The sequence below is a fragment of the Myxocyprinus asiaticus genome, chromosome 38 (assembly GCF_019703515.2).
Source record: "Myxocyprinus asiaticus isolate MX2 ecotype Aquarium Trade chromosome 38, UBuf_Myxa_2, whole genome shotgun sequence".
In the NCBI taxonomy this organism is placed as follows: Eukaryota; Metazoa; Chordata; class Actinopteri; order Cypriniformes; family Catostomidae; genus Myxocyprinus; species Myxocyprinus asiaticus.
The window spans coordinates 35337707-35365589 of NC_059381.1; the positions used below are offsets into that span (position 1 = coordinate 35337707).

The window sequence follows — 27883 nt, forward strand, 5'->3', positions numbered from 1 at the left end:
TATTTGAAGGAAGGACTACAAATACATGGGTTTAAATACATGTTGCATGTCACATCTGTCTTTCAGAGCACGCGCACAATGCCGAGGACAACTGAGGTTTGACTACCGTGAATACATGATGGACAAAGCCGAGCTACAATCGCATTATCTAGGTCTGTTAGTCTGTCTTTGCAAAAATCAGATTGGTACAATTTTAGTCAGAATAAAGCATTTACATGACATTTAAAAAAATAAAAAATAATAATTTATTAGACAAATTATCTGACTGAAATTGAACTTTTAAAGTGCATGTAAATATACTGAGTTTACATGCATTTTGTTGGGCTGGTTGGAAAGCTCAAACAAACAGAGCAATGTTCTGATAGAGCTACAGTGTTTACACTATTCAGGAGAACTAATATATGAATGGCTTGCTTTTTGTTGTATATACATATTAAACTTGGATAGGAAAATATATTTTCAAACAAAAAAATACATCACCATTTTTCATTTCATATCCTTTAATGAGCAATTTTATTACCAACAAAAATAAGTTATAGTATTTATATAGGAAAAAGATCATATCTAATAAATTAAAGCACTTTGCTCACCTCTAATCTTGCTCTGTCCACATCATGTGGGAGCTGACTGCGTCCTCTAACAGTTACTATCAGAGCCTTGTAGGGGTATATCTGCAATAAACATGAGAGTAGACTGATGGATTCATTACATATTTAAATATCATCAGATATACTGTAAAAATCAGGGGGACTTTAGGATAACAGTTAAGACAAATGTAGGACTAAATTTCACAGTTAACACCAATTCCCCTTTGAAAGGCTGTAACAAGGCTGAATCAATGTCAGAGAAACTGGGTCCTTGGATTTCAGCACAAATTTCTCTCTTAGAACAAGTCATTTGTAAAGATCCTCACCTTGTAGTCTGGAAAAACAAAGAAATAGAAATAAGAATTCACTTTCTTTATATCAATCCAGAGATGTCATATTTTCATACAGTAGCTCACAGAGAAACTCACCTCTGGAAGTCATGTTGACTGAATTGCTGCTGTCATAGTGAAAATAGTCTGCACTGTGGGGCTGAAAAGAAACAATATTAAAGGGATAGTTCACCCAAAAATGAAAATTCTCTCATCATTTACCAGACATTTACCATGCCATCCCAGATGTGTGTGACTTTCTTTCTTCTGTTGAACACAAACAAAGATTTGTAGAAGAATATCTCAGCTCTGTAGTTCCTCAAAATGCAAGTGAATGGGTATCAAAATGTTGAAGGTCCAAAAAGAAAAAAAGGCAGCATAAGTCTCCAGTGGTTAAATCTTCAGATCAATATTTAAGACAAAACAGATCAACATTTAAGTCCATTTTAAATATAAATTATCCTCCCTGCTCAGTAGGTGGCAATATGCAAGAAGAATGCAAATCGCCAAAAACAAAGGAAGAAGAATTTGAAAGTGAAAGTAGAGATTTACAGTAAAAAAGGACTTAAATATTGATGATGTTGTTTCTCACCCACACCTATCATATTGCTTCTGAAGACATGGATTTAACCACTGGAGTCTTATGGATTACTTTTAAGCTGCCTTGATGTCCTTTTGCACCTTCAAAGTTTTGTTACCCATTCACTTGCATTTTATGGACCTACTAAAAATCTTTGTGTTCAGCAGAAGAAAGAGAGTCATACACATCTGGATGGCATGGGAGTGAGTAAATGATAAGGGAATTTTCGTTTTTGGGTGAACTATCCCTTTGAAGCCTAAAAATGTTCCAGGTTAAATAAAGCATTCGGCATGCTATTGATTACCACAGAGAATAACTGTGTCCCTCAGTTTGTATGAACACTTGGAGGTCTATGGGGCAAGACATTACACTAGTATAAATGTTAAAATACATACTGCATACACACATTACGCACTTTAATGAGACTAGTGTGATAAAATTGCTCACTAACCTTGTCTGTACAGTTATATTAAATCTTTCAACTCCTGTCATGAGTATGTAAAGCCAGCAAACACTGTAACTTTCACACAATAGATGCATGGCTACCGAAAGATACTGTTTACAAGGGGAAAAGTCCTAACACAGGCATACAAAAAATAAAAATAAAATACAAGCTTCACATTTCTGCTTATAAACCCTGTGGTACACTTGCCCCATAGTCTTCCATTGTAAGTGCAACGCAACTTACTAAAATGGTTGCAAATGAGACAAAATAATAATAATAATAATAATAGTGACAAGAATTAAAAATGTTGTCTAGACAAAATCTAGACACTTTGTGTGCGTTCATATCCAGTTTCTTCAGATATCATCTTGTGAGTTATTAAATCTTTTGAACAAATGCCATCGTGTCCTCTGCGGGCCGCCAAAACAGCGCCGACCTGCCAAGGCATGGACTCTACAAGACCCCTGATGGTGTCCTGTGGTATCTGGCACCAAAACATTAGCAGCAGATCCTTCAAGTCCTGTAAGTTGCGAAGTGAAGCCGCAGTGGATCGGACCTGTTGGTCCAGCACATCCCACAGATGCTCAATCGGATTGAGATATGGGGAATTTGGAGGCCAGGGCAACACCTTGAACACTTCATCATGTTCCTCAAACCATTCCCGAACAATGTGTGCAGTGTGGCAGGGCGCATTATCCTGCTGAAAGAGGCCACTGCCATCAGAGCATACCATTGCCATGAAGGGGTGTACCTGGTCCACAACGATGTTTAGGTAGGTGATGCGTGTCAAACTGACATCCACATGAATGGCCGGACCCAGGGTTTCCCAGCAGAACATTGCCCAGAGCATCACACTCCCTCCACCGGCTTGTCATCTTCCCACAGTGCATCCTGGTGCCATCACTTAAATGGCGCATACGTACACGGCCATCCATGTGAAGTAAAAGAAAATGGGACTCATCGGACCAGGCGACCTTCTTCCACTGCTCCAAGGTCCAGTTCCAATGCTTGCATGTCCATTGTAGGTGCTTTCGATAATGGACAGGGGTCATCATGGGGACTCTGACCGGTCTGTGGCTACGTAGCCCCATACGCAGCAGGGTGCGATGCACTGTGTGTTTTGACACATTCCTTCCATAACCATCATTAAAAGTTTCTGTTACTTGTGCCACAGTACACCTTCTGTCGATTAAGACCAGACGGGATAGCCTTCGTTGCCCTTGTACGTCGATGAGCCTTGGGCGCCCAACAACCTGTCGCTGGTATGTGGTTTGTCCCTCCTCGGATTACTGTCGGTAGATACTCACCACTGCTGACCGGGAGCACCCCACAAGCCTTGTCGTTTCAGAGAAGATCTGACCCAGTTGTCTGGCCATAACAATTTGGCTCTTGTCAAAGTCGCTCAGGTCTTTACTCCTGCACATTTCTCCTGCATTCAACACGTTGACTACGAGAACAGATTATTTGCTTACCATCTAATCTACCCAGACCTTGACATGTGGCCTTGTTAGGAGATAATCAACGTTATTTGCTTCACCTGTGAGTTGGCTCATCTGTGTTTACGTATACATTATATAATATATGTGTATGTATTTATATAGCCTACATTATATTGTTAACACTATCAGCACATTATTCGGTTAACAGCTGTTTTTCTTTTCTTTAGCTTTTTCTATCTTGTTTTTATTCTTTTTATTTTTTGCCATGAGCATTTAAAGAATCTTTTTGATTCAACAAGCCCAGAGAAACAGTCCACAAATTTATCTGCAGGCCTGGCCTCCACCCACTCTTTCTATCTCAGATCTCTTACCCTGTTCAGGCAGTTTCTGCTGTACCCCGGCAACGATGCTGACTTAGAGATGAAGGAATCTGGGAGAGAACACACACACTCAAATGAGAACACTAAACACCCACTCCATCTGACCAAACACCTCAAGAGTGGGAAGATCTGAACACACAAACACACACATCACACCTTGGATTTACACAGGGCAAAGAGAAGAAACCATTCACCACACACATGGATAATGCCTTGGAAGATGGTGAAATGAGAGATAAAACAGTTTGGGTGAATGTTTATCCAAATATTGTATCAACTGCACACAATCAGTGATGCCTAAATCCTGCATGCACACTCACCATGCCAAAGCACTTTTTGAACAGTATTTTGGACCCTGAAAGCAGTAACTTTAAACGCAATTGAAATCAGGATTATGCACCAGAAATGAACTGAAAATGCCTTTTAAATTTCAGTTCAGTTCTAAATTTAAATTGAGGAAGCAAAAAGGACACTTAATTATTAAAGCAAAAGTAGAATCAAAATGAAATTCAAAGAAACTCATAACTACTGTAAGTGCAGTTTGTAATTTTTTTCAGTATGAATTACACATAAACATGTTATCATATACACATAAGAGGTGTTTCCAGAAGAATAACACAATATTAATAATCAGTTTAGGAATTTCCTCTAAATGTACAAATTTTTTATTATATTTAATAAATTAACATTAATTTGATTAGAATTATAGAATCAATGGACTATGGAAATTTCTGATACACATTTATAATGAGTACACTTGTGTGGTTGCATCTCAATATTTTACATGACATATTTTAATAGATTAATATTTTGATTTAAACTTTAAACAATATGGAGGATATTTTATGGTGCTGTATGTTGTGTTTTGTTGATGTTTTTCATTAAAATGACTCTCTATTCAATAAAACATGACAGTAAGTCTATGAGTCACTCACCGCTTTCAGCACTATACTGGGATCTGGGAGCTACAGGAAGAAACAGAGAGAAAGAGAGAGTAAATAAAGTTTGCTGAGACACATATAAGACCATAAAGCTCATCTATGATCTGAAGTGTGAAACAATAGACTGTGTCATTGATGTATGGCCAAAAAGCACAAACTCGTTCAGTGTTGTCAGACTGTCAGTTTCTTTTCAGACAGAGCAATGAGAGTATGTATAAAACATGCCTTCCTCTATCTCTCATGAATAAAACAGCACAGGCACTAAAACTGAGGGAAGCTGATGAAAGGAGAAAATGAAGAGGAGTTGTACATGTGTAAACACACAGGGCTTTATTCTGATTTATTTTATTCTATTCTGTGCTATTCTACTCTTCTGCACTTTGTTCTATTTTATTCTATTCTGTTACGCTATGTTCTATTTATTCTATTCTGCTCTATTCTAGTTCATTCTATTCTCCACTATTATTCTGTATTCTGCTCTTTTCTATTGTATTGTATTCTGTTCTATTTAATTCTATTCTGCTCCATTCTGTTCTATTTTATTCTATTTTGCTCTTTTCCAGTGTTTTCTATTCTCCGCTATCATTCCCAGAGGCATGAGGACCGCAGATGTGACCAGGGCAATAAATTGCAATGTCCGTACTGTGAGACGCCTAAGACAGCACTTCAGAGAGACAGGAACGACAGCTGATCGTCCTCGCAGTGGCAGACCACGTGTAACAACACCTGCACAGGATCAGTATTCTGTTCTCCTTTACTATGCTGTGTTCTCTATTCAATTGTATTCTAATCAGAATCAGAATGAGCTTTATTGCCAAGTATGCTTACACATACAAGGATTTTGTCTTGGTGACAGAAGCTTCCAGTGTACAACAAAACAAAAACAATACAAAATAAATAATAAAAAATAAAAAATAAAAATAATTATACACATACGTACAGACACACACATACATACATATATACACACATACACATGGGTAGTGCAAATCTAATACAATCTGTTATGTACAGTGCAAATGCTTTTTTGTTTTGTTTTTTTCTCAGAGGAATGAAATGGCAGAAGAGGTCGGATGTGTTGGATAAATATAAAAAAGACTAAACTGTGTATTGCACATAGTTATTGCTCAATGGCTCAATGAGATGGATAGCCTGAGGGAAAAACTGTTCCTGTGCCTGACGGTTCTGGTGCTCAGAGCTCTGAAGCGTCGGCCAGAAGGCAACAGTTCAGAAAGGTAGTGGGCAGGGTGAGTGGGGTCCAACGTGATTTTTCCAGCCTTTTTCCTCACTCTGCAGTGTATAGTTCTTGGGGGGGGGGGGGGGGGTGGAGGACAGGGGGCAACCAATAATCCTCTCAGCAGTCCGAACTGTCCTTTGTAGTCTTCTGATATCCGATTTCATAGCTACATCAAACCAGACAGTTATTGAAGTGCAGAGGACAGACTCAATGCCTGCTGAGTAGAACTGTATCAGCAGCGCCTGTGGCAGGTTGAATTTCCTCAGCTGGCGAAGGAAGTACAACCTCTGCTGGGCCTTTTTCACAATGGAGTCAATGTGGGTCTCCCACTTCAGATCCTGTGAGATGGTAGTGCCCAGGAACCTGAATGACTCCACTGCTGCCACAGTGCTGTTTAGAATGGTCAGGGGGGACAGTGTTGGGGTGTTTCTCCTAAAGTCCACAATGATCTCCACCGTTTTGAGCGTGTTCAGCTCAAGGTTGTTTTGACTGCACCAGACAGACAGCTGTTCAACCTCCCTTCTGTATGCAGACTCATCGTCATCTCGGATGAGGCCGATGAAAGTGGTGTCATCTGCAAACTTCAGGAGCTTGACAGAGAGGTCCTTGTAGATGCAGTCATTGGTGTAGAGGGAGAAGAGTAGTGGGGAGAGCACACATCCCTGGGGGGCACCAGTGCTGATTGTACAGGTGCTGGAAGTGAGTTTCTCCTGTCTCACAAGCTGCTGCCTGTCCGTCAGAAAGCTGGTAATCCACTGACAGATAGACGTGGAAACAGAGAGTTGGTGTAATTTATTCTGGAATATAGCTGGGATGATGGTGTTGAAAGCCGAACTGAAGTCCACAAACAGGGTCCTTGCATATGTCCCTGGTCTGTCAAGATGTTGCAGGATATGATGCAATCCCATGTTGACTGCATCATCCACAGACCTGTTTGCTCGATAAGCAAATTGAAGAGGATCTAGAAAGGGTCCAGTAATGTTCTTCAGGTGGGCCAACACCAGTCTCTCAAATGATTTCATGACCACAGACGTCAGGGCGACAGGTTTGTAGTCATTAATTCCTGTGATTTTTGGTTTCTTTGGGACAGGAATAATGATTGAGCGTTTGAAGCAGCATGGGACTTCACACTGCTCCAGTGATCTATTGAAGATCTGTGTGAAGATGGGGGCCAGCTGGTTAGCACAGGATCGAAGACACGCTGGTGAGACGCCATCTGGGCCTGAAGTCTTCCTTGTCTTTTGTTTCTGAAAGACGCGGCTCACATCATCTTCACAGATCTTAAGTGCAGGTTGAGTAGCAGGAGGGGGGAGGAGGGGGTTGCAGGAGGTGTTGGTGTTTGTGTGAAGTGAAGGTCAGAGTGGGTGTGGGGGGTGAAATTGGGCCTTTCAAATCTACAGTAGAACACATTCAGGTCGTCAGCCAGTTGTTGGTTCCCTACAGGGTTGGGGGTAGGAGTCCTGTAATTTGTGAGTTGTTTCATGCCACTCCACACTGATGCAGGGTCGTTAGCTGAAAACTTGTTTTTCAGCTTCTCAGAGTATCTTCTTTTAGCCACTCTGATTTTCTTGTTCAGTGTGTTCCTGACCTGATTGTACAAGACTTTATCTCCACCCCTGTGAGCATCCTCTTTGGCCTGATGAAGCTGCCTGTGCTCTGCTGTAAACCACGGTTTGTCATTGTTGAACTTTAAATAAGTCCTAGTAGGAATGCACATACCCTCACAGAAACTGATATATGATGTAACAGTATCTGTGAGCACATCCAGGTCTGTGGCTGCAGCCTCAAAAACACTCCAGTCCGTGCAATCGAAGCAGGCTTGTAGTTCCCGCTCTGCTTCATCTGCTCTATTCTATCTCTCCATTGTTGTATTTTATTATTTTCTGGTCTATTCTATTGTTTTCTAATCTTCTCTTCTCTATTTCATTCTATTCTGCTCCATTGTTGTATTTTAGTCTGTTTTGCCCTATTTTAGTGTATTCTACTCTCTACTATTATACTGTATTTTGCTCTATTCTAGTTTATTCTATCCTACACTTTTATACTGTATTCTGCTCTATTCTATTGTATTCTAATCTGCTATTTTCTATTCTGCTCTATTTTATGGTATTCTAACCTGTTTTTTTTTTCTATTTTTCTCTACTGTTCTATTCTATTCTACTTTATTCAGTTCTGATTTGATCTATTCTACTTTTCTTTTTTCTATTTCATTCTATTCTGTTCCACAGTTCTATTGTATTATTTCCTGCTCTATTGTAGTTTATTCTATCCTCCACTATAAGATTCAGTATTCTGCTCTTTTCTAATGTATTCTAATCTGATCTATTCCATTTTCTTCTACTGTTAATTTCTATTCTGTTCTATTTTATTCTATTCTGCTTCACTCTGTTCTTTTTTATTCTATTCTGCTCTATTCTATTTTTTTCTACAGTTCTATTCTAACCTGCTCTATTCTATACTTCTCTCTATTGTTTTATTTTATTATATTCTGCTCTATTCTATTGTATTAAAATCTTCTTTATTGAATTTTATTCTGCTCCGCTGTTCTATTTATTCTGTTCTTCTCTTTTCCAGTGTTTTCTATTCTCCAATATTATACTCTATTCTGCTCTATTCTATTGTATTCTAGTCTGCTCTGTTTTATCTGCTCTATTCTATTCTTATATACTCTGTTCTTTTTTTATTCTATTCTCCACATCTGTTCTATTTTATTTTATTCTTCTCTGTTCTAATTTATTATATTCTCCACTATTATATTCTGCTCTGTTGTACTCTAATCTGCTCTATTCTATTTCCCTCGAATATTCTATTACTTTCTGTTCTATTTTATTCCATTCTTCTCCACTCTGTTATACTATATTGTAATCTACTCCATTTTATTCTATTCTGGTCCATGGTTCTATTTGATTTTGTTCTTTTTTAATTTATTCTATCCTCCACAAATTTATTCTGGTCTGTTCTATTGTATTCTAATCTGCTCTATTAAGTTTTTTCTCTACAGTTCTATTCTGTTTTATTTTATTCTATTCTGATCTGCTCTATTCTACTTTTCTGTACGTTGTTCTATTTTATTCTATTCTTCTCAATTCTATTTGATTCTATTCTGCACCTCTATTCTATTTTTTTGATTCTGCTCTATTCTAATTTACTACATTCTGCTTTGTTATTTTGTTTTCTAATCTGCTCTATTCTATTTTTTCCTTTACTGTTCTACTTTATCTACTCTGTTCTACTTAATCTTTTCTGCTATATTCTATTCTTTCCTACCATTTTATTTCTATTCTATTCTACAGTAATTTAGTAATGGCACAGGTATAATCAAATCCTTTTATAATGTCAGCTGTTATAATAGAAATTCTTCTCCAAACCTCAAGAGCACAGATTTCAAACACATGAGCTGCCTGCAGAGGGTTTATTGGGGTTGAGCAGCTGATAAACTGCTCTGATCAGCACAGGTCAGCTGGTCAACTACAAGTTAGATGACATTCTCTCCCCTGCTGGCTTTCAGCAGACTTTCATTACGAAGCAAAGGTTGTGTGACTGTGTGTGTATAGGAAACTCCTCGTGAACTCTTTGGCAACTATGAGGCAACATTTGGAAACCATAATGACATACTTATGCTTCTCTATTCTTCAAATTATAATCCCATTGGTATTATCCATGTCCTATCAACAGTATGACAGTAAAATACAGCAACCACACACAACAAGCAGATTATTCACTTCAAGTAATAATTTCCAATGAGTCTTTCACATGCTTGTGATAAACAAGCATGTAATGAGCACATTCACACATGATGAGTAACAATCGGTCACAAAACAAAAGTTCTGTCTATGTGGGTGTTTCATGCCAGAATAGCCTGCAATATGGACCAGACTTTATGCAAATAGTCTGGCTACATGAGATGAAACAGTAAACATTGTAGACAGGGATACCCGTCCACCCCCTAAGAAGCTCAGCTTGAGCTGAGGGAACCTCACTGTAACTAATATAGTCACAGGAGGCAAACAGTGTTATTGTGAGACATCTTCATTACTTACCAGTGTCTCACACACACACACACACACCCTTTCGTAACAGTGTGGTGTTCTACAGCCCAGATACCCACAAACACACACAAATGTGAACACTGTCTCGTCACACACTTTTGTATCAAAATGGCACAGCATTGATGTCTTAAAATAAACAAGTAAGCACCTCTATGCAAACAAACTGCAGGATAACTAGTTCAAATAGTTTCTTTGATTTGCATTGCCCAATATGGCAACAACAATGATTCTCTTAAAGTCAACATGAAATGGTGCTCACAACCCATTTTTCTTTCATAATGTGATATCTGACAAAGGATGTTCAACGAGTAAGAAATGTAGGGGGGGACTTGATTTTATCGATCAGGAATTGATTAATGGTCTATTTATGACAGAGGGCTTGGTAATGTAAGCCAAAAGCTAAACTGTTTCAGAGGCAAAGAAAGTTATTACAGTCTGATGTACATGAATATTGTTTTTTCTTTACGAATAGTGTGAACTGATGAATCGTGCACAATTAGACCTATAACATGTCTTTTAGTCAAGAGGGTTAAATATGATTTTACATTAACTTTCAATGCTAAAGAGTACTTAAAGATGCTATTTCCTGTTTTTAACGATGCAACAAAAAATATGATTAAAAATTAATGAAGTACTAAAGCAATGCAAAAGAAAAAGCTCTTGGGAGTTGAATAGCTTAAAGGTATAGTTCACCCAAAAATGAAAATTCTCTCATCATTTACTCACCCTCATGCCATCCCAGATGTGTATGACTTTCTTTCTTCTGCTGAACACAAGTGAGGATTTTAGAAGAATATTTCAGCTCTGAAGGTCCTCACAATGCGAATGGTGACAAGAACTTTGAAGCTCCAAAAATCACATAAAAGCAGCATAAAAGTGATCCATACGACTCCAGTGGTTAAATCCATATCTTCAAAAGTGATATGATAGGTACGGGTGAGAAACAATCAATATTTAAGTCCTTTTTTATTATAAATCTCCACTGTTACTTTCAATTTCAAAATGTGAAGGAATGTGAAAGTGAAAGTGGATATTTATTATTTGTAGGGCTGTCAATGTGCTAACGTGTTAATTCAGTGCGATTAATTATATAAAAATAACACGTTAAAAAAATGTACGCAATTAATCATGTCCCCGGACTGTAATAAGGAATATTCCTACCATCAAAGCAGTTCAACCTTGAAGTACCACCTTTTTTCTCCAGGGGGCAGTAAGTAAAACTCCAGCTGTATTGGCAACGTGCAGCTTGCACAGAGAACAACACAGCACACTTACCAACAGCAGACAGCACAACATGAGGACGCATTCTTGCATTCAACACTTGATGGGGCGCAAATCCAAATGCAGGGATCTGAAGACGTGTTTTTCTACGTTTCAAACTATGTTTAACTTGACATAGCGACCTAAAAACAGTATGTTTATGATGCGATGCAACCAAAGTGAGACGCTCCAAAAGCATCCGTCTGATGCAGGTGTATGTGTGTGTGTGTGTGTGTGTAATTATTTAAATATAACTATTTATAATTATTTCATCATTATATATTAAATTATTGTTATTTGAGTGGCCTTCTCGGCAAATATTTATATATGCGATTAATTGCGATTAATTGGCACACCATGTAATTAATCTGATTAAATATTTTAATCGATTGACAGCCCTAATTATTTGTTTATACCAATATTCTTCTAAAAATCTTCATTTGTGTTCTGCAGAAGAAAGTCATACACATCTGGGATGGCATGAGGGTGAGTAAATGATGAGTGTAAACACTGAGAAGATGCAATACATAAATAAATAAATAAATAAACACTGGCCAGTTATGATGCGCTCCCATTTAAGTTATTTTTAGGTAAATAATATTATTTCTAATAGTCTTTGTCTTCTATGCACTGGTGAAATAATGAAATGAATTCATGTTAAATCCATATTCTGAGTTCAAATATTCATGATAAAACAAAAGCTACTGTATGTACTCACAGCCATTGACTGTGTTGCTGTAGCCCACGTTATGCAGTGTCTCTTTACTGCCATTATGAGAGTTGCGGGCACTGCCCCAGGGGTCGTTGTCATAGGAACCAGACCTGGCCTTCATCTCCTCCTTTAGGATCATCCTCCCAATCCCACCCTGGATCTGAGACAGGAAGAGAAGACAAACAGGAATATATGCATAAATGTTTGTAAAACATGACAAAAAAATAAAACACATATTGCAGTTATCCTCAGGGCTTATAGTACTTGATGCAAAATCAGAGCAATATTGTTATCTATCTGTTATCCATCCATCCATCCATCTATCTTTTTAGACAAAAAAGATTCTTCAAAGATGACAGAATGTCTTTGGGTGAACTATCCTTTTCTTTAGGCAATGTCACCATATAAATTGTCTTACTCTGTTAATGCTCTGATTCCATACATCTTCATCTCCACCTGAAGAAAATCTCCGTGCTCTTGTAACTATAAAACAGAAAAACTCATATAATACATAATTTGGAGTGAAACTGAGCATCACCTGGCGAGCCATAAAGATTAAACTCAAGCAGACAAAGCTGAGCTGTTAATCATTTTCTGAAATACCTTTTGGAGAGGCAGTGTACTGGTAATAGTCAGACTCAGGATTCTGATAGTGGTCTGGAGAATACGACGAGAAAGGAGAAGACAATATATCCTCACTCGTTTTGCTCTTTGTGGCTTCATTTTCATTGTTGTCTGTGGGGAAGAATGATACATTAGCTACTTAGAGCTGCAGGCCGCAGAATGGCTGGAGTTGGTGTGAGTCATTTTCTCGAGTGAAGGCCATTCTGAGAGAGACTTAAGTGTAAAAAAATGAGAGGGAGAGAACAAATGAGTTGAAATGAGGATAGAGAGACTGGGAAAGATACACGTGAGCATGAGGCAGAGACAGAACATCACTCACAATAACAAGAGGATAGACTGGAAAGAGCGAGAGAGAGTCTTTGATTTTGTAAACATATATAACTTACTATGTTAGTGTGTTGGTTAGGGTGAGTATGATAGTGTTCGCATGTTGACAAAGTGCATAAAAATTCATAAAAAGCACAAAAATCTACAGTTTATTGCTTCCAAATTAACTTGAATTTAATCTTTCCCACTGGTATCGCTTTGTTTTAAAAAATGGTGGGGACAAGGGCCTGGGTAGCTCAGCGTGTATTGACACTGACTACCACCCCTGGAGTCGCAAGTTCAAATCCAGGGTGTGCTGGGTGACTCCAGCCAGGTCTCCGAAGCAACCAAAATGGCCCGGTTGCTAGGGAGGGTAGAGTCACATGTGGTAACCTCCTCGTGATCATGATTAGTGGTTCTTGCATGGATCGCGGAGAGTAGCATGAGCCTCCACATGCGAAGTCTCCGCGGTGTCATGCACAACGAGCCACGTGACAAGATGCGCGGATTGACTGTCTCAGAAGCGGAGGTAACTGAAACTTGTCCTCCACCACCCGGATTGAGGCGAGTAACCGCAGTACCACGAGGACCTACTAAGTAGTGGGAATTGGGCATTCCAAATTGGGAGAAAAGGTGATAAAAATAATAATAATAATAATAAGTGGTGGGGACAATTTGGGGTTGGGGCTGGGGTGACATATCACGAAGTGGCGAAAATCATAGTGATTAATTAGGTTTTGCAGAACCGTCGCAAGTAAGGGTGGGGGGGTAGTTTTGGGTGAGGAATCTGTTGGAAAACAGTGACTATTTTTGCAATTCTGTTTCATGACTCATTAATTTTTTTGTTTTAGCATGATGGATGACAATTGAATAGGCAGTTCTTCTCTGTTGTCCAGGACACATTAGCATGCATTATGCTGCCTTCACGTGCTTTTTGGAATTATCAAGAGATACAGTAATTTTGATACCCGAGTTGGGAGGAGACAAAGTTTCAACATGGCAGAGGAGAGTACAGTTTCTGTAGTGAATGAAAAGTCTATTAATTTAGCTAAATGCTGCTACCTTGTTATCGCTTGCATTTTCAGTCACATACAGTGGAAAGAAAAAGTATATGAGCCCTTTGGAATTAGCTGGTTTTCTGCATTAATTGGTCATAAAATGTGATCTCATCTTCATCAAAGTCACAAGTATAGACAAACACAATGTAATTAAGATAACAACACAAACAGTTATAATCTTTCATGTCTTTATTGAACACATCCCATTAAACATTCACAGTGCTGTGGTAAAGTAAGTGAACCCTCGGATTTAATAACTGGTCGATGCTCCTTTGGCAGCAATAACCTCAACCAAGCGTTTCCGGTAGCTGCGGATTAGACCTGCACAACGTTCAGAAGTAATTTTGGACCAATCTTCCTTACAGAACTGCTTCAGCTCAGCCATATTCTTAGGATGTCTGGTGTGAATGGCTCTCTTGAGGTCATTCTACAGCATCTCTATAGGATTAAGGTCTGGGCTCTGACTGGACCACTCCAACAGGTGGATTTTCTTTTTTTGAAGCCATTCTGTAGTGGATTTACTTCGATGTTTAGGGTTATTGTCCTGCTGAATCACCCAACTTCTACTGAGCTTCAACTGGCGCACAGGCATCCTGACATTATCCTGTAGGATATCTTGATAAACTTGGGAATTCATTTGTCCCTCGATGATAGCAAGCAGTCCAGGCTCTAGCCTAGGGGTTCACATACTTTTTCCAACAGACACTGTGAATGTTTAATTGATGTATTCAATATGTACAAGAACAATACAATAATTTGCCCCGAAGCAGCAAAGCAGCCCCAAATCAAGATGCTCCCTCCACCGTACTTCACCGCTGGGATGTTTTCAAGTTGATATGCGGTGCCCTTTTTACTCCATATGTAGTGCTGCGTGTTCTTCCCAAAAAATTCAACCTTAGTTCCATCAGTCCACAAAACATTTTCCCAGTAGTGTTGTGGAGTGTCAAATGGTCTTTGGCAAACTTCAGGCACACAGCAATATTTTTGTTGGAAAGCAGCAGCTTCCTTTGTGGTGTCCTGTCATGGATGCCATGCCTGTTTAATGTTTTCTGTATAGTAGATTATTAGTTGTCACTCTAGAGTCTTTTTTACCTCATTAAACAATCTGCTGTGTGCCTTTGAGTCATCTTGGCTGGTCGGCCACTTCTAGGAAGAGTAGCCACAGTACTAAATCATCTCCATTTATAGACAATTTGTCTAACTGTGGACAGATGAATATCTAAGCCCTTCTAAATAACTTTGTAACCATTTCCAGCTTGATGCAAAGCAACAATTTTTGGTTGTAGGTCTTCTGAGATCTCTTTTTTTACGAGGCATGGTCCACATCAGAAGATGCTTCTTGTGAACAACAAACTCAAAATGTTTGAGTGCTTTTATACATCAAAGTAGCTCTAACCCACATTTTTTTTTTTTTTTTTTTTGTATTCCTGTAATTTATGTTTCATAATTCCTGTGACCTTGTTTTTTCTGTGATATTATCTACCTAGTATGTATCCCATTGTAAAGAGACCACGGGGTTAAGCAGGGTGGGAGAGGGAGGGAGGGTTGGGATATTTAATTGTCATGTGTATTCATGTTTACATTCTGGCTTGTTTATTCTTATTTAATAAAAATAAATAAATAAAAAAAGTAATAATTACGTTTCAAAAACCGTAATCAATTACTTTACTGATGTGTAAGCCTAGTAATTGTACTTAAAGGTAATTAAATTAATTGGAAGTCAGTAACTGTAATTTGATTGCAAGAATTCAAACTTTAATGTGTTACACTACTTTCTGACCTAAAAGTAATCAGATTACTTTAACTATTGACGTTGCAATCAGATTACACCCAATACTGCCTTAGTATCAGTAACCATTTGATGCATATTGTAATTTGTTTGTACAAATAGATGAGGAGTTATCAATTAGATAAATCAAATTCAATCAGAATGTCGCAATTTCTGACACAGTAGCTACATTTTATCACTTTTTTTCCAATTGCCTGAAGTTAAATTTGATCAACTTTGTTGAGTCGCTGGACGTGCCCACATCGTGTCACCAACAGCACTGTCACTCATGTTATCAGAAATCAATAACTCTCAATGAAAATAAACGACTTCCTGTTGCTTTTCATTGTCAATGTGAACACCACCTTTGATTTTTACACTACAAATGTGATGTGGTCACATGCGTTTCTGACTTCCTCAGAATGTAGTTTGAGTAATCAGATTTAAAAATGCATTGGACCCCTTTTGCATGGTTATATAGTTAGATAAGTTAAGAAAGGTGATGAAAGTGAGATACTTACAGTGAGGATGGATCACCAAGGAACAGAACAGCAGGACAGGAGAGGGGAGAAACAGATTAGAGATGAGCAGTGAGAGAGGGAACTTTACAAGGGATGGTTCACCCAAAAAATTAACATTCTGCCACTATTTACTCACCTTCATGGTGTCCCAAACCCATTTGACTTTCTCTCTTCCATTTAACACAAAAGTAGAAATTTTGAAGAATGTTATAAGTATCATAAAAGTAGTCCATAAGACTTGTGTGCTATATTTCAAGTCATGCAATAGCTTTATGTAAGCAATAGACTGAAATTCAATAGATCATCCCCTCCAGTTAGCTGTGATCTTGAGAATCGCAGCAATAGCTGAATCACATCAGTGAGTCAGAACTTGAAATCATGAAAACATCATTCGGACTGGTTTTGTGAACTGGATCAAACAATTCACTGAAAAGATCTGACTCAACAGAATGATTCGGTTACAAATCAGATATTGCTTTTCTCGTGAGCTCTCATGAATGTGAAGAGCTAGTGCGGATGTCAAGATTTTTAGTGATAAACTACTAAAATATTTTGCGTCCTTTTGAACCTTGAAAGCTCCAATGACTGCTCATTGTAATTGCATGGATAAAAATGACCCGTACATTCTTCAAAATGTCTGCTTTTGTGTAACACGGAAGAAATAAAGTCATACAGGTTTGGAATGACATGAGGGTGAGTAAATGATGAAAGAGTTTAAATCTACACTCAGTAAGCACTTTATTAGGAAAACCTTTACATCTTAGTCATGCGATTATCTAATCAGCCAATCGTGTGGCAGCAGTGCAATGCATAAAATCATTCAGATTTGGGTCAGGAGCTTCAGTTAATGTTCACATCAACCATCAGAATGGGGAAAACAATTTTATCTCAGTGATTTCAACTGTGACATGATTGTTGGTGCAGACAGAAACGCCTTGTTGATGAGAGAGGTCAACGGAGAATAGCCAAACTGGTTTAAGCTAACAGAAAGGCTAAGGTAACATCTCCGGTTACACATGTAACCTCGGTTCCCTGAGATGAAGGGAAGAGACATTGCTGTAAGTAGTATGGGGAAATTCTTTCCTCGACGACCTAGTTGAAGCCCTTGTACAATAACGCCAATCTTCTGATTGGCAATGGTGATTTGAACTCTGCCCCTTTAGGCACGCAGTCAGCCTATATAAGCGGGCACTCAATCACCATTACTTCAGATTTTTCTGACTGAGAGACAGAGGGCATTACTCTTTCCTCAATTCACTGAAGTAGTAGAGTGGCTAGCTTTTGCAATGTCTCATTCCCTTTATCTCAGGGAACCGAGGTTACATGTGTAACCATAGACATTCCCTTTCGATTCAGTTCACTCGACATTGCTGTAAGCAGTATGGGGAACAGAATCCCATCCCGCCTCACTACATGACATCACACCCCCAGGGGAAAACACTTATGAGGATATGTATAGTGAGTCACAGGCCTACAGGCCGATGACATTTAAAACATGCCTTAAGTGTATATACAGTATTTATATATATATATATATACATACATACTGTATATATGAGTAACCCATGTGGTAAATACCAGATGGGAATAAGTATAGTCTGGATACCTACGTATATGAGTATATAGGTACACACAGTGTAATTTTAACCTTTCCGCAACCATGGTTGGAGAACAGGTTTTATTTTGATGGGGAGTGCTTGTGACTTAGAGGGGAATTATAACACAGTTTAGATATAGTGGCTTTATAGAATATAACTGGTAGCCTACCCGTAACAGAGGGTTTGGCTTATCTGCTGAATAAATAAGCGCTCCAGAGAGAGAGGACTTATGAAGAGATGGATGCCATGTCTAGGTTGTAAAACCTGGCAAACATGTTTTGTGAAGACCATCCTGCTGCTAAGCATATGTCTTGTAAGGACACCCCGTTTGTCCATACCTCTAGTTGAATGCGCTTTGACCCCAATAGGGCAATTCGCGCCTTGTGATTTGTATGCGGGGGCGATGGCATCTACAATCCAGTGAGAGAAGTCGCGGAGTCGACTTAAGTGGCGATTTTATGTACACCACTACTGTTGTGTTGTCCGAATAAATCAGAGCGTGGTGATTCACAATGTCAGAATGAAAATCCCTCAAGACTAGAAAGACAGCCAGTAGTCCTAGGCAGTTGATGTGCCAGAGAAGAGGTCCCTCCTGTTGGAGGAGTGGTATTTCCCATGAAAATCCCTCAAGGCTAGAAAGACAGCCAGTAGTTATAGGCAGTTGATGTGCAATGCTCACCTCGCACCTGTTGCATCCTTTAGGTCTACTGATGCAAATCAGTCCTGTTGATGGATGTGCAATAGGATTTGTTTTCTGGGTTAACATTTTGAATGGGCACTGCGCAAGCGCACGATTCAAGTGTCTCAGATCTAAAATGGGCCGAAGCCTGCCACCTTTCTTTGGAGTAAGAAAATAGCAGCTTTAAGCCCCGCTGTGGGTGTTGATTGTGACTTTCTGGGTGGCCGGCATACGAACTGAATCGTATAGCCGTGTTCCATTGTTCTCAACACCAAATTTAACATGCCCGTGAGAGCTTGCCACACGTCTGAGCAGCGGGACAGAGGGCTCACTGTAGGGGACAGAACGCCACTTACCAGAGGGAAGTGGTTGGCTATGGTGTGTCTGGTGATAGACTGATACACCCATTAGGACTCGTGCACAGCGAGACAGCAGGCTTATTGTTTCACTCGTTACAGGACACAGAGCGCAACCTGCATTCGAACGGGAGAGCCCCCTCAGCGCTTCAAAATGTGTGGGGTGTAATAGACTGACACGACCGTGATGGCTCACCACGCATCTGCGCAGCGAGACAGCGGGCTCGCTACAGGAGACATAGCGCCGCTTATCACAGGAGAGCAGTTGATATAGTGTGTGTGTTAAATGTTTATGTGAACACCATACACAGAAACACATTTGTGTGCTATCCCGGCGACCTACGGTGGGGAATGTGCAGCGTGTAAATAAGTGCCTCTCGAACAGACACAATCGCACAAAAACAACATATGCGAGACCTCCCAGCAAACACCAGTGGGGAGGAGAGTGAACAGTGAACTTTTCTGCTCATGTGAGAATATAGCTTATGTGGACACAATCTCACAGAAACCACATATGCATAATCTCCCAGTGAACTCAAGCGGGGGAGGGAAAATGAACGGCGCGTAAATGTGTGTGTGTCTCGAGCAAGTGCAGCTGATGCAACAAGCGCTTTCTCTATTGAGTAATAACATTGCATATGTGAACACAAAACACACAGAACCACATTTGTCCATCATCCAGGCGTACTCGGCGGGGATGAGCAGCATGTGATGTGCATCTTGAGCCGAGAGCACATTTCTATTTCTTGTGAGAACATTCTATACTCGAACATAACACACAGAAACCGTTCGGGCCATGTTTCTTTGTGTGACTTCACTGATGGCTCGGCTTTCTTTGGCGGAGCCGAGGCAGCGGGGGTGGGGTTCTCTGCTCTGACCCAAAGTAGAGCGGTGAGTCATGGACTGAGTCACTGGTGACTTTTTTGTGACCCACAGCACCTTCCTGAGGCAACCACGAAATTTCGTGTCACATCCATGAAACCCCCAGATCATCACCAATCCCCTACCTGGTTGTCTAATGGTTAGACGGAGACCTGGAGAGGCCTTCAAGCCACAGTGTCTCGCACCCACTGTGAAATTTGGTGGAGGATCGGTGATAATCTTGGGGTGCTTCAGCAAGGCTGGAATCGGGCAGATTTGTCTTTGTGAAGGACGCATGAATCAAGCCACGTACAAGGTTATCCTGGAAGAAAACTGGCTTCCTTCTGCTGGGAGAAATGTTTCAGTACTTTATAGAATCATTTTTTTTTTCATTTTACTCAAACACATACCTATAACTAGTAAATCCAGAGAAACTGATAATTTTGCAGTGAAAGGACACAATGCCCCTGCCGGAACGCTGCAAGGATGGAGGTAAGTGCTCGCTAAGGCGCTGCGTAGTCAAAGCGACGAGCATCTGAAGCGAAGACCCATTCATCGAGAGAGTTTTTCAATGGCAATGTGGCAAAAACTTCACCGGAACACACAGGGGAGCAGTAATCCTTCTCGCTGCAGGCACAAGAACACAGGCAATGAGTCGTCCTGTTTGCGTCTCGCAGAGAAGAGTCGCCACTGAAAGTGTATCTTGACGGCGAAGCGGAGAAGATTTCCTAGACAAAGTCTAATGTTCTTAGTCATGAAGGAAGAAAAATCTGAAGTAATGGTGATTGAGTGCCCGCTTATATAGGCTGACTGCGTGACTAAAGGGGCAGAGCTCAAATCACCATTGCCAATCAGAAGATTGGTGTTATTGTACAAGGGTTTCAACTAGGTCATTGAGGAAAGTATTTCCCCATACTGTGCACAGCAATGTTGAGTGAACTGAATTAAAAGGGAACTCTGATAACCACTGTACAATTGTAGTGAGCAGAATAGCATCTCAGAATGCACAACACGTCGAATCTTGAGGTGGATGGGCTACAATAGCAGAAAATCACGTCAGGCAGTTTATTAGGACCATAGTGTTCCTAATAAAGTTCTTATTGAGTGTATGCATGAACTATTCATTTAAATGTGATTGTAAAAGAGCACAGTAAGGAAAAGCTGCTTTTAACAGGGCATTTTAACAGGTGAAGGCATATAAGTGGACTATTGTCTGCCATCAGAAGAGCTGTGTTAAATATGAGGTATTTAGCTCCTATGGCGTCATGGCATAAGGATCATCTGAGAACAGATCAGTTCGGAGCCCCTTAGAGGGCAGGTAGGGAATTTTTGCACTCCCTCACAATAAATGTACCATGGTTTTACTATAGTAATATTGCAGACTGTAGTAGCCATGTTTTGCTTTTTTTAGTAAAGCCATTGCTTTACTATAGTAGTATTGTAATAACCATGACTGTAGAAACCATGGTTAATCTTGTGGTTACTATGGTTTTATTACAAATACCATGGTTCATGGGTTCACGTGTTCATGTAATCTATGAATGAAGAGAAGGTAAACATATGTGGCTCGCTGTCCATAATGGAGGACTTGAGCTCGAGACTCGACCCGAGGTACTCCCGAGGACTTCCTTGTCTGATTTAGTGGTAACTAGCCATGAACATGGAATTGGGGTGACGGAGGGATGCCGGAAGAACTGTCACCGGATAGAGGTCAGCAGCGGTTTATATATGCTTACTCCAGTGTTGATTAGTTGGATTAAATGAACATACTTCTCCCAAACTTTTGTAAAGAACTCTTAATATAATGTCCATAATGGAGGGCTCGAGCTCGAGACCCCAAAACTGCAGAATATGTCGATTGCTACTCTGGATAATGATCGGGACAGCGAGCCGGGAATATGTTTTAAAGAGATACAGTGGATTGTGCCTACTGGTTTCTTATAAGAAAGTGACCCCGGTCAAAAGTATACGGAAGTATTTAATGATGGAGTGCTTGTAGTGGCCTTTAGTGCTGTGCTGCGCTTCGATAGATGTTTGAAGGTGGCAGATGTGTTTGTGAGTACACATGCTTACGGTATACCTCCAGATGTGGACAGTTCGAAACAGAGGGCTTGTGCTGCAATCCAAACGGGAGCTTGTGGTGCAAATGGGAGAGGGTTCTTGCTCACAGCATTCGAACGAGCAAGCCCAGCAAGCAATCGAACGGGGGACCCAACCTGCATTAGAATGGGAGAGCCCCCTCAGCGCTTCGAAAGTGAGAGCCCAAGATACAAATAAACGTTAGCTCACACAAACTTCGAACGGGAGAGCCCTCGCTGCGATTCGGATGGGAGACCCCACAGCTGGATCGTAAAAGCCCAGACATCACTCGAACGGGAAGCCCTTGGCCGAAGTCTGGAAGCTCACAGCATTTGAACAGGAGAGCAAGCACAGCGCTCGAATGACAGAATTGAAAGCTTTCTAGAGGCCCTGGAAATGAGCAGAACCTCAAGCTATGACAGACTGCTGAATTTACATTGCTAATATTTACTAATGAAGTGATTTATTTGTTCATGTATGACTAAACGCTTATGAACGTATGCATTTTATAGATCTGCGTACATGCATACCCATTAACGAACGTACAAGCAACATGCACATGAACGCCTATACGCACGTGCCCTTTCATTGGACGAGAGTGCAAGATTATTGGATAGGATGACAGAACTGGTGATTCCTTTAAGGGCGAATTAGTCAATTAGAATTTTGTGAGCTCTTCAGAAACAGTTCTGAAGAAAAGTGTAACTGTGGAAAGCGTCTGAAAACCAACATCCGAGAGATTTAATTTGCTGCTCGGGTAGAACTTTATGTGGCGGTGGTTGCTGCTCTGATGCGGAATGAATGACTGGAATAGCAGATCGACCATGATGCCAAATGGAGGATTGGGGAATAGCAATTGGAGATAGTACAGAAGAAAATGTAAGCATTGTAGAAGCAATGCCGATAGCACAGGTACATCGTCCAGACATTCATTTGATGTGTTTATATCTATTTACGCATTTCAATAAGTATGTCTCAGAAGTCAATAAGACATTCAGCAGATGTCCCTAAGATGTCCGTGATATAGAATGTTTACAAATCTGATCTTTAATATGTTTAACATATGCCAATTAGACTGATGCTTCCAGACGAAAAGGTCTATAACAAAAATCTTGGAGATGTATGTAGCCTATGCAATCTTGAGTGGCGGTTACTGGCGCATGGAAATGAGCTCTCGCAGGAGCTGTTGCGTTGGAGGAATCTGCGACACCTGGGCAGGGAGGTCACCCCCCCTTTCCCCCTACCACAGGGAAGGGAGAGGACCCCGTAATGCCCGTGCCTGACCACCCCGGGCAAGAATGGACCCGCTCTGCTCTTGGCAGGCAGGCCCGCCTCGCCCTGAACTTGACCTTAAGCCATGTCCAGACGCAAGTAATTAGAATGGGAGGGTTAACTGCGAAACGAATACGTTGAATCCTCAAGCAAGGTACCGCACAGCGTTCGACAGGAGAGCCTGTGCTTTTCGCATGAAAATAATTGATTCTGGATTTCGAACACAAGCTCACTCAGCGCTGTGAACGGGCTGAATCCTCAAGCACAAGAACACAGAGCGTTCAAATGGGAGAGCCCCTGTTTCACGTAAAAATGATTAATGCCGTATATTAAACAAGCCCACATTGTGATAAGAACGGGCAGAATCCTCGAGCACAGGACCGCACGGTGTATGACGCCGTATCAGAGCTCACTCTGCGATATGCACAGGCTGAATCGTCAAGCACAGTGTTCGACGGGAGAGCGTATACTACTGTATATTCGATATATGAAAATGATTGATGCTGAGAAGCCGGATTATGGTGATGGATTGATTTCACCTGTGTGAAACTTGCGTCCTGGTCTGCGGGAGAGAAAGTCATACAACGTTTATAATTTTACATTTGAGTAAAGTTTGCAGAAAGCGCTTGCTTCATGGTTATCAGAGCTACGTGGCAAGGTGATCGCAAATGCTGTGAGGAGGCGAGACACATTGCGGAATGAAGTTGAGATGCAGAGCAAGACATGTCACTTGAGGAGATGAACTCGGCTTGCGTCTGCTCGCACAGAAGCTGTATGCAGCTGTAGGTAGCTGTAGCCTAGTCAGATCGGATACTGCTAAGGCAGTGAGATCACGCTAAAAGGTCACTCTGGTTTGGAGAGATATTTGTAATTTAGAGTAGCGGTTGTTTGAAAGGAAGTTTGCTTGATGAGTGATTGGCCATGCATTCCGAATGGAATAAATCACCCTCCGAAGGGCATTTTGAAGGGAGAACAATCATGATAGCCATGTTGAAATAACTTTGAACAGAAATAAAAAAAAAGGCTTAAAAGGTGAGTTCCGAAAGCCCCACACCGTTTAGCCTCACAGTGGATTGAAAAGTCTTTGAAGGAAATAGGGCATAGGGATGATCGCTTCTGAATGGAACGCACCCTAAAATGGGCTGCGAGGTAATCAGGGCTGAGAGGAATTAAACGCCTGAGCGGAAGAACCGGTTTGAAACTGGAGTGTGTTGGCATAAGTTTTAAATCAATGATCCCTTGCCTCACATTAAAGCTGCGATAGAGCTCAAGTTACATAAAGCCGGAGCAGCGTCCAATTGCGGAGGCACTGCTCTGGGTGGAAGTTAAGATGAGAGGACCTGTATACAGCCATATTGAGCAGTACTATAAGGTAGAAAGCGAAGCAGTGGCCGCTTGCAGAGGCAGCTTTAACGCCGGGGTCTGCTTCTTTGAGGAAAGATTAGAAAGAAAGAAAGACATGGCAGAAACAACAGTTAAAGTGGCAGCCGCAGTTGCCACAAAAATAAGAAAATAGTGAGCTGCTGTGGCAGCTTTGTTAAAAACGTGAGCTTATCTGATGAGGGCAAATGCTTCATGCTTAGTATGTCATCTGTCGAATGGATCTGACATGGGTAAGTGGGCGGGGCCAAATGCTGGAAGAACTGTCGCCGGATAGAGGTAAGCGGCGGTTTATATACGCTTACTCCAGTGTTGATTGGTTGGATTCAATGAACACGCTCCCCCTGTACTTTTGTTAAAACTCCATTTAAAATATGGTTACTGTTTTAAAACCATAGTTAATTTTCATAAGGGTTAACCATGATTTAACTTTATTTATGATAGTTGAACTAGCTGAACTGGTATTTGTAGTATAACCATAGTAACCATAGTTTACGTTTTCCTGTATTATTACTATGGTTTTACTACAAATACCATAGTTCGAGTTGATCACTGCATAAGTAGCTGATGCTATGGGAACCTCCTCCCAAGAGTGATGATTTCTATTAGCAGATAGTAGTTTCACTGTGAACTCAAGATGCTTTGCTCTTGGCTTGCTTTTGTTGTAAAATCCGAAGCCGACTCCCTCTCCTCCCGCTTTACTCCTGCAGCTCCCGAAGGGTCCGCACAAAGGAGGCGCACAAGGACATGATATAGAGCTCAGAGTTTGAGGAGGATTTTTCGCAGGCTTGAGCTTTGCATCTCTCCTCCCTCTAAAGCAGCTTCGCCTGTCCAGTACAGCCATCGCCATCATGATAGGATTACGTTTGCCAGAGAATATGATGAGGGGGATGCTATATATTGCTGACATTTATCCCTGTCAGGCATCTAGCTGAGATTGATCGCGTTCATTGCGAGCATGACACTCGAAACGCTCTTGGCTTGCTTTCTGTGAAAGCTGACATCGGTCCCCTCTCCTTTCTATATTTATCGAGGAGCACAGAGTATTTGAGGATTATTTGTTGCCGGCTTGAACCTTGCATCTCTCCTCTTCTCTATCTCAAGCAGCTTTGCCTGTTCAGTGCGGTGTTGACGATTTGCGGCTCACTCCAGCATGATGCTATCGTTTTTTGTTTGGCAATGATGTCAGGATGAATAGTGTTCACAGTGTTGGAGTGCCTTTGAGTTTCTCCACCGGTGCAGTTATTTCCAGAGCTGCATGAGCAGCTTATTATGACTTGACGTTCTCCCTTTTCAGTGAGAGTTAAGGTCACTGGCGCTGCCGGCTCTGCGGTGCTTGTTAAATGGGCCACCAAGGTCTATGCCCAGGAAATCGCTAGGTCAATGTATCTGTGGAATGACACCTCTGGCTAAATTTGTCAGGTATTCATTTCTCGCTTTACCCACCGTTGTGAGCTAGGAACAAGAGCGAAACCTGTCCTTTGGAGCACAGGATGGTTTTGCCCTGTTTTTACTACTGTTGACGGCATCCCAAGAGAGAAGCCCTCTTGATTTCCCCTGCTGTTGCGAGTTGGGAACGAGTTTGTGGCATGACGCTGGTCACTTCATTGCCTGACTTGCTGTTGTTACTGACGTCCCACAAGATTGCCATGCAAGTATGTGAATAGGTAGCACGGCACAATGGTATACATTTTCCATAGTGTCAGCAAGTGGCGCAGCATGGAAGTGACCGACTTGAAAGGGAATGTTCTGGTTACAACTTTAACCTTGGCTCCCTGAAAGGAGGGAACAAGATGCAGAGTTCGCTGCACTACTGATTTCTCGCTGATCGAGAGATGCACTCTCTTCCCTTCAGTTGAAAAATCCTGATGAAATGGCACTGTGCTCCTCTTTATATGCCCACAGTGAAGCAAGCATCAGGGGTGGAGTGTCAAGTGCGATCTGCCAATAGACTGGGGTGTTTTATAGGGCTCCCAAGATCGTCACTCCTGGGAGTAGTTTCCCATAACTTCAGCTACTGACACAGCATCTCGTTCCCTCCTTTAAGAGAACCAAGGTTACAGTCGTAACCAGTACATTACTATGTATAACCATGGTAAATTTGTGGTTAATGTGGTTTTACTAAATATAGTTAAACTATGGTCACTGTAGTAAAACCATTGTTAATTAATTGCGAGGGAACCCAAAATAATTGCAAGGGAACGCAAAACTACTGAGATGGGATGCAAAACATATTGTGAGGGAACACAAAACTATTTCAGTAAAAAATAATCCTCCCTGTCCTCTAAGGGCATCCAAAGATCTGGGATGGATGACCAAAGTAAAAAGACATTTGTTTGCAAGTCACTATTTCCTACTCTAGTAGATTTAGGGTATTGTGCATCCACCACAACTCAATTTATATGATACAAAATAAACAAATGAAATAGATCACCTAGGCTGTTAGATTCCTATTATCCTAGAATTCATTACAAGAGTTCTTTTTGGAAAGGTTCAAAAGGGGAAAATAACAGCAAAACCGTGGAAACACACAACAACACACACAGATCATGCAGTATTCTCAAATTTGAGCACAACTAATTAGAAATGACCCTTTTATAGCAAGTAATAGCTCTGTTACAAAACCGAGTGAGTTGTCTAGACAGTATTTTAAATGCATCATACACACACTCCTGACATGAAAAACAAAACAAAACCACATACTACACAACAGCCAAAGATGTCGGCTTGACACTTATGTACATAAACCAACAGCAGCAATGTAGATGGAATGCAAGTATGTGTCTTATGTGAATGGCCCCTATAGGCAGCATTGCCTGTATCTTTCATGGAAAAACAAGAGATGGCGGAAAAAAAAGGTTGATTATAAATTCACTTAAAGGGGTCATGTCATGAGATGTCATGTCAACTCAAAACTTTCTCCCCAATGCCAAAAAAAAAAAAAAAAAGCATTTATTGAAACCAATCTGCAAAAATGCCTCATCTTCTACTTCCGTGATTCCCTACATCACATGGGGGCTCATTAATTCATGGCCACCTCTACAGCAAGACATCAAAACCTACTTTAACATTATTGCATCCTTCTCCCTGTCCACTGGTGTTCAGTCGAGAAGCTGAAGAGAAGAGAGTAAGGACAGATACAGTAGGCCTAGTGGCCTACTATTCCAGAACATAATTTATAAGGAGACTTACACAGGACACTTTCTTTTGCCCATCTGTACTATTTTGAATTATTTTTGTATATAAACATGCAATCGACAGACGTCTTTGACCGTTATCATTCGTCTCACTTCACTTTTAAAAGGCGCTGTGTCATGCTCTAACTTTTAAAAGGAGACCTCTAGTCTGTTTCATTCAGCTGAGCTGCGTCTTGTTATTTTGAGTATAAAAGCATCCTGGACACGTTCATACATCCGTCTGTG

At 40.7% G+C, this 27883-nt stretch overlaps 1 protein-coding gene across 6 annotated transcripts in view; it reads right to left on the reverse strand.

Annotated features, from left to right (window-relative positions):
* The window catches only part of LOC127429130 (actin-binding LIM protein 3-like), a 146252-nt gene that overhangs the window by 3951 nt on the left and 114418 nt on the right, over positions 1-27883 (reverse strand). For 3 of the 6 annotated variants that reach the window (XM_051677968.1, XM_051677970.1, XM_051677967.1), the window contains 6 exons: positions 12563-12676; positions 12378-12442; positions 11966-12119; positions 4696-4725; positions 3752-3810; positions 591-1076 (listed from right to left, as the gene is read on the reverse strand). In XM_051677968.1, the coding sequence (XP_051533928.1) occupies positions 966-1076; positions 3752-3810; positions 4696-4725; positions 11966-12119; positions 12378-12442; positions 12563-12676 (533 nt within the window). In that variant the 3' untranslated portion in view covers positions 591-965. Of the gene's footprint in view, positions 1-590; positions 1077-3751; positions 3811-4695; positions 4726-11965; positions 12120-12377; positions 12443-12562; positions 12695-27883 lie in introns of all 6 variants that reach the window. The other 3 variants (XM_051677971.1, XM_051677969.1, XM_051677966.1) reach the window with 1 other exon arrangement.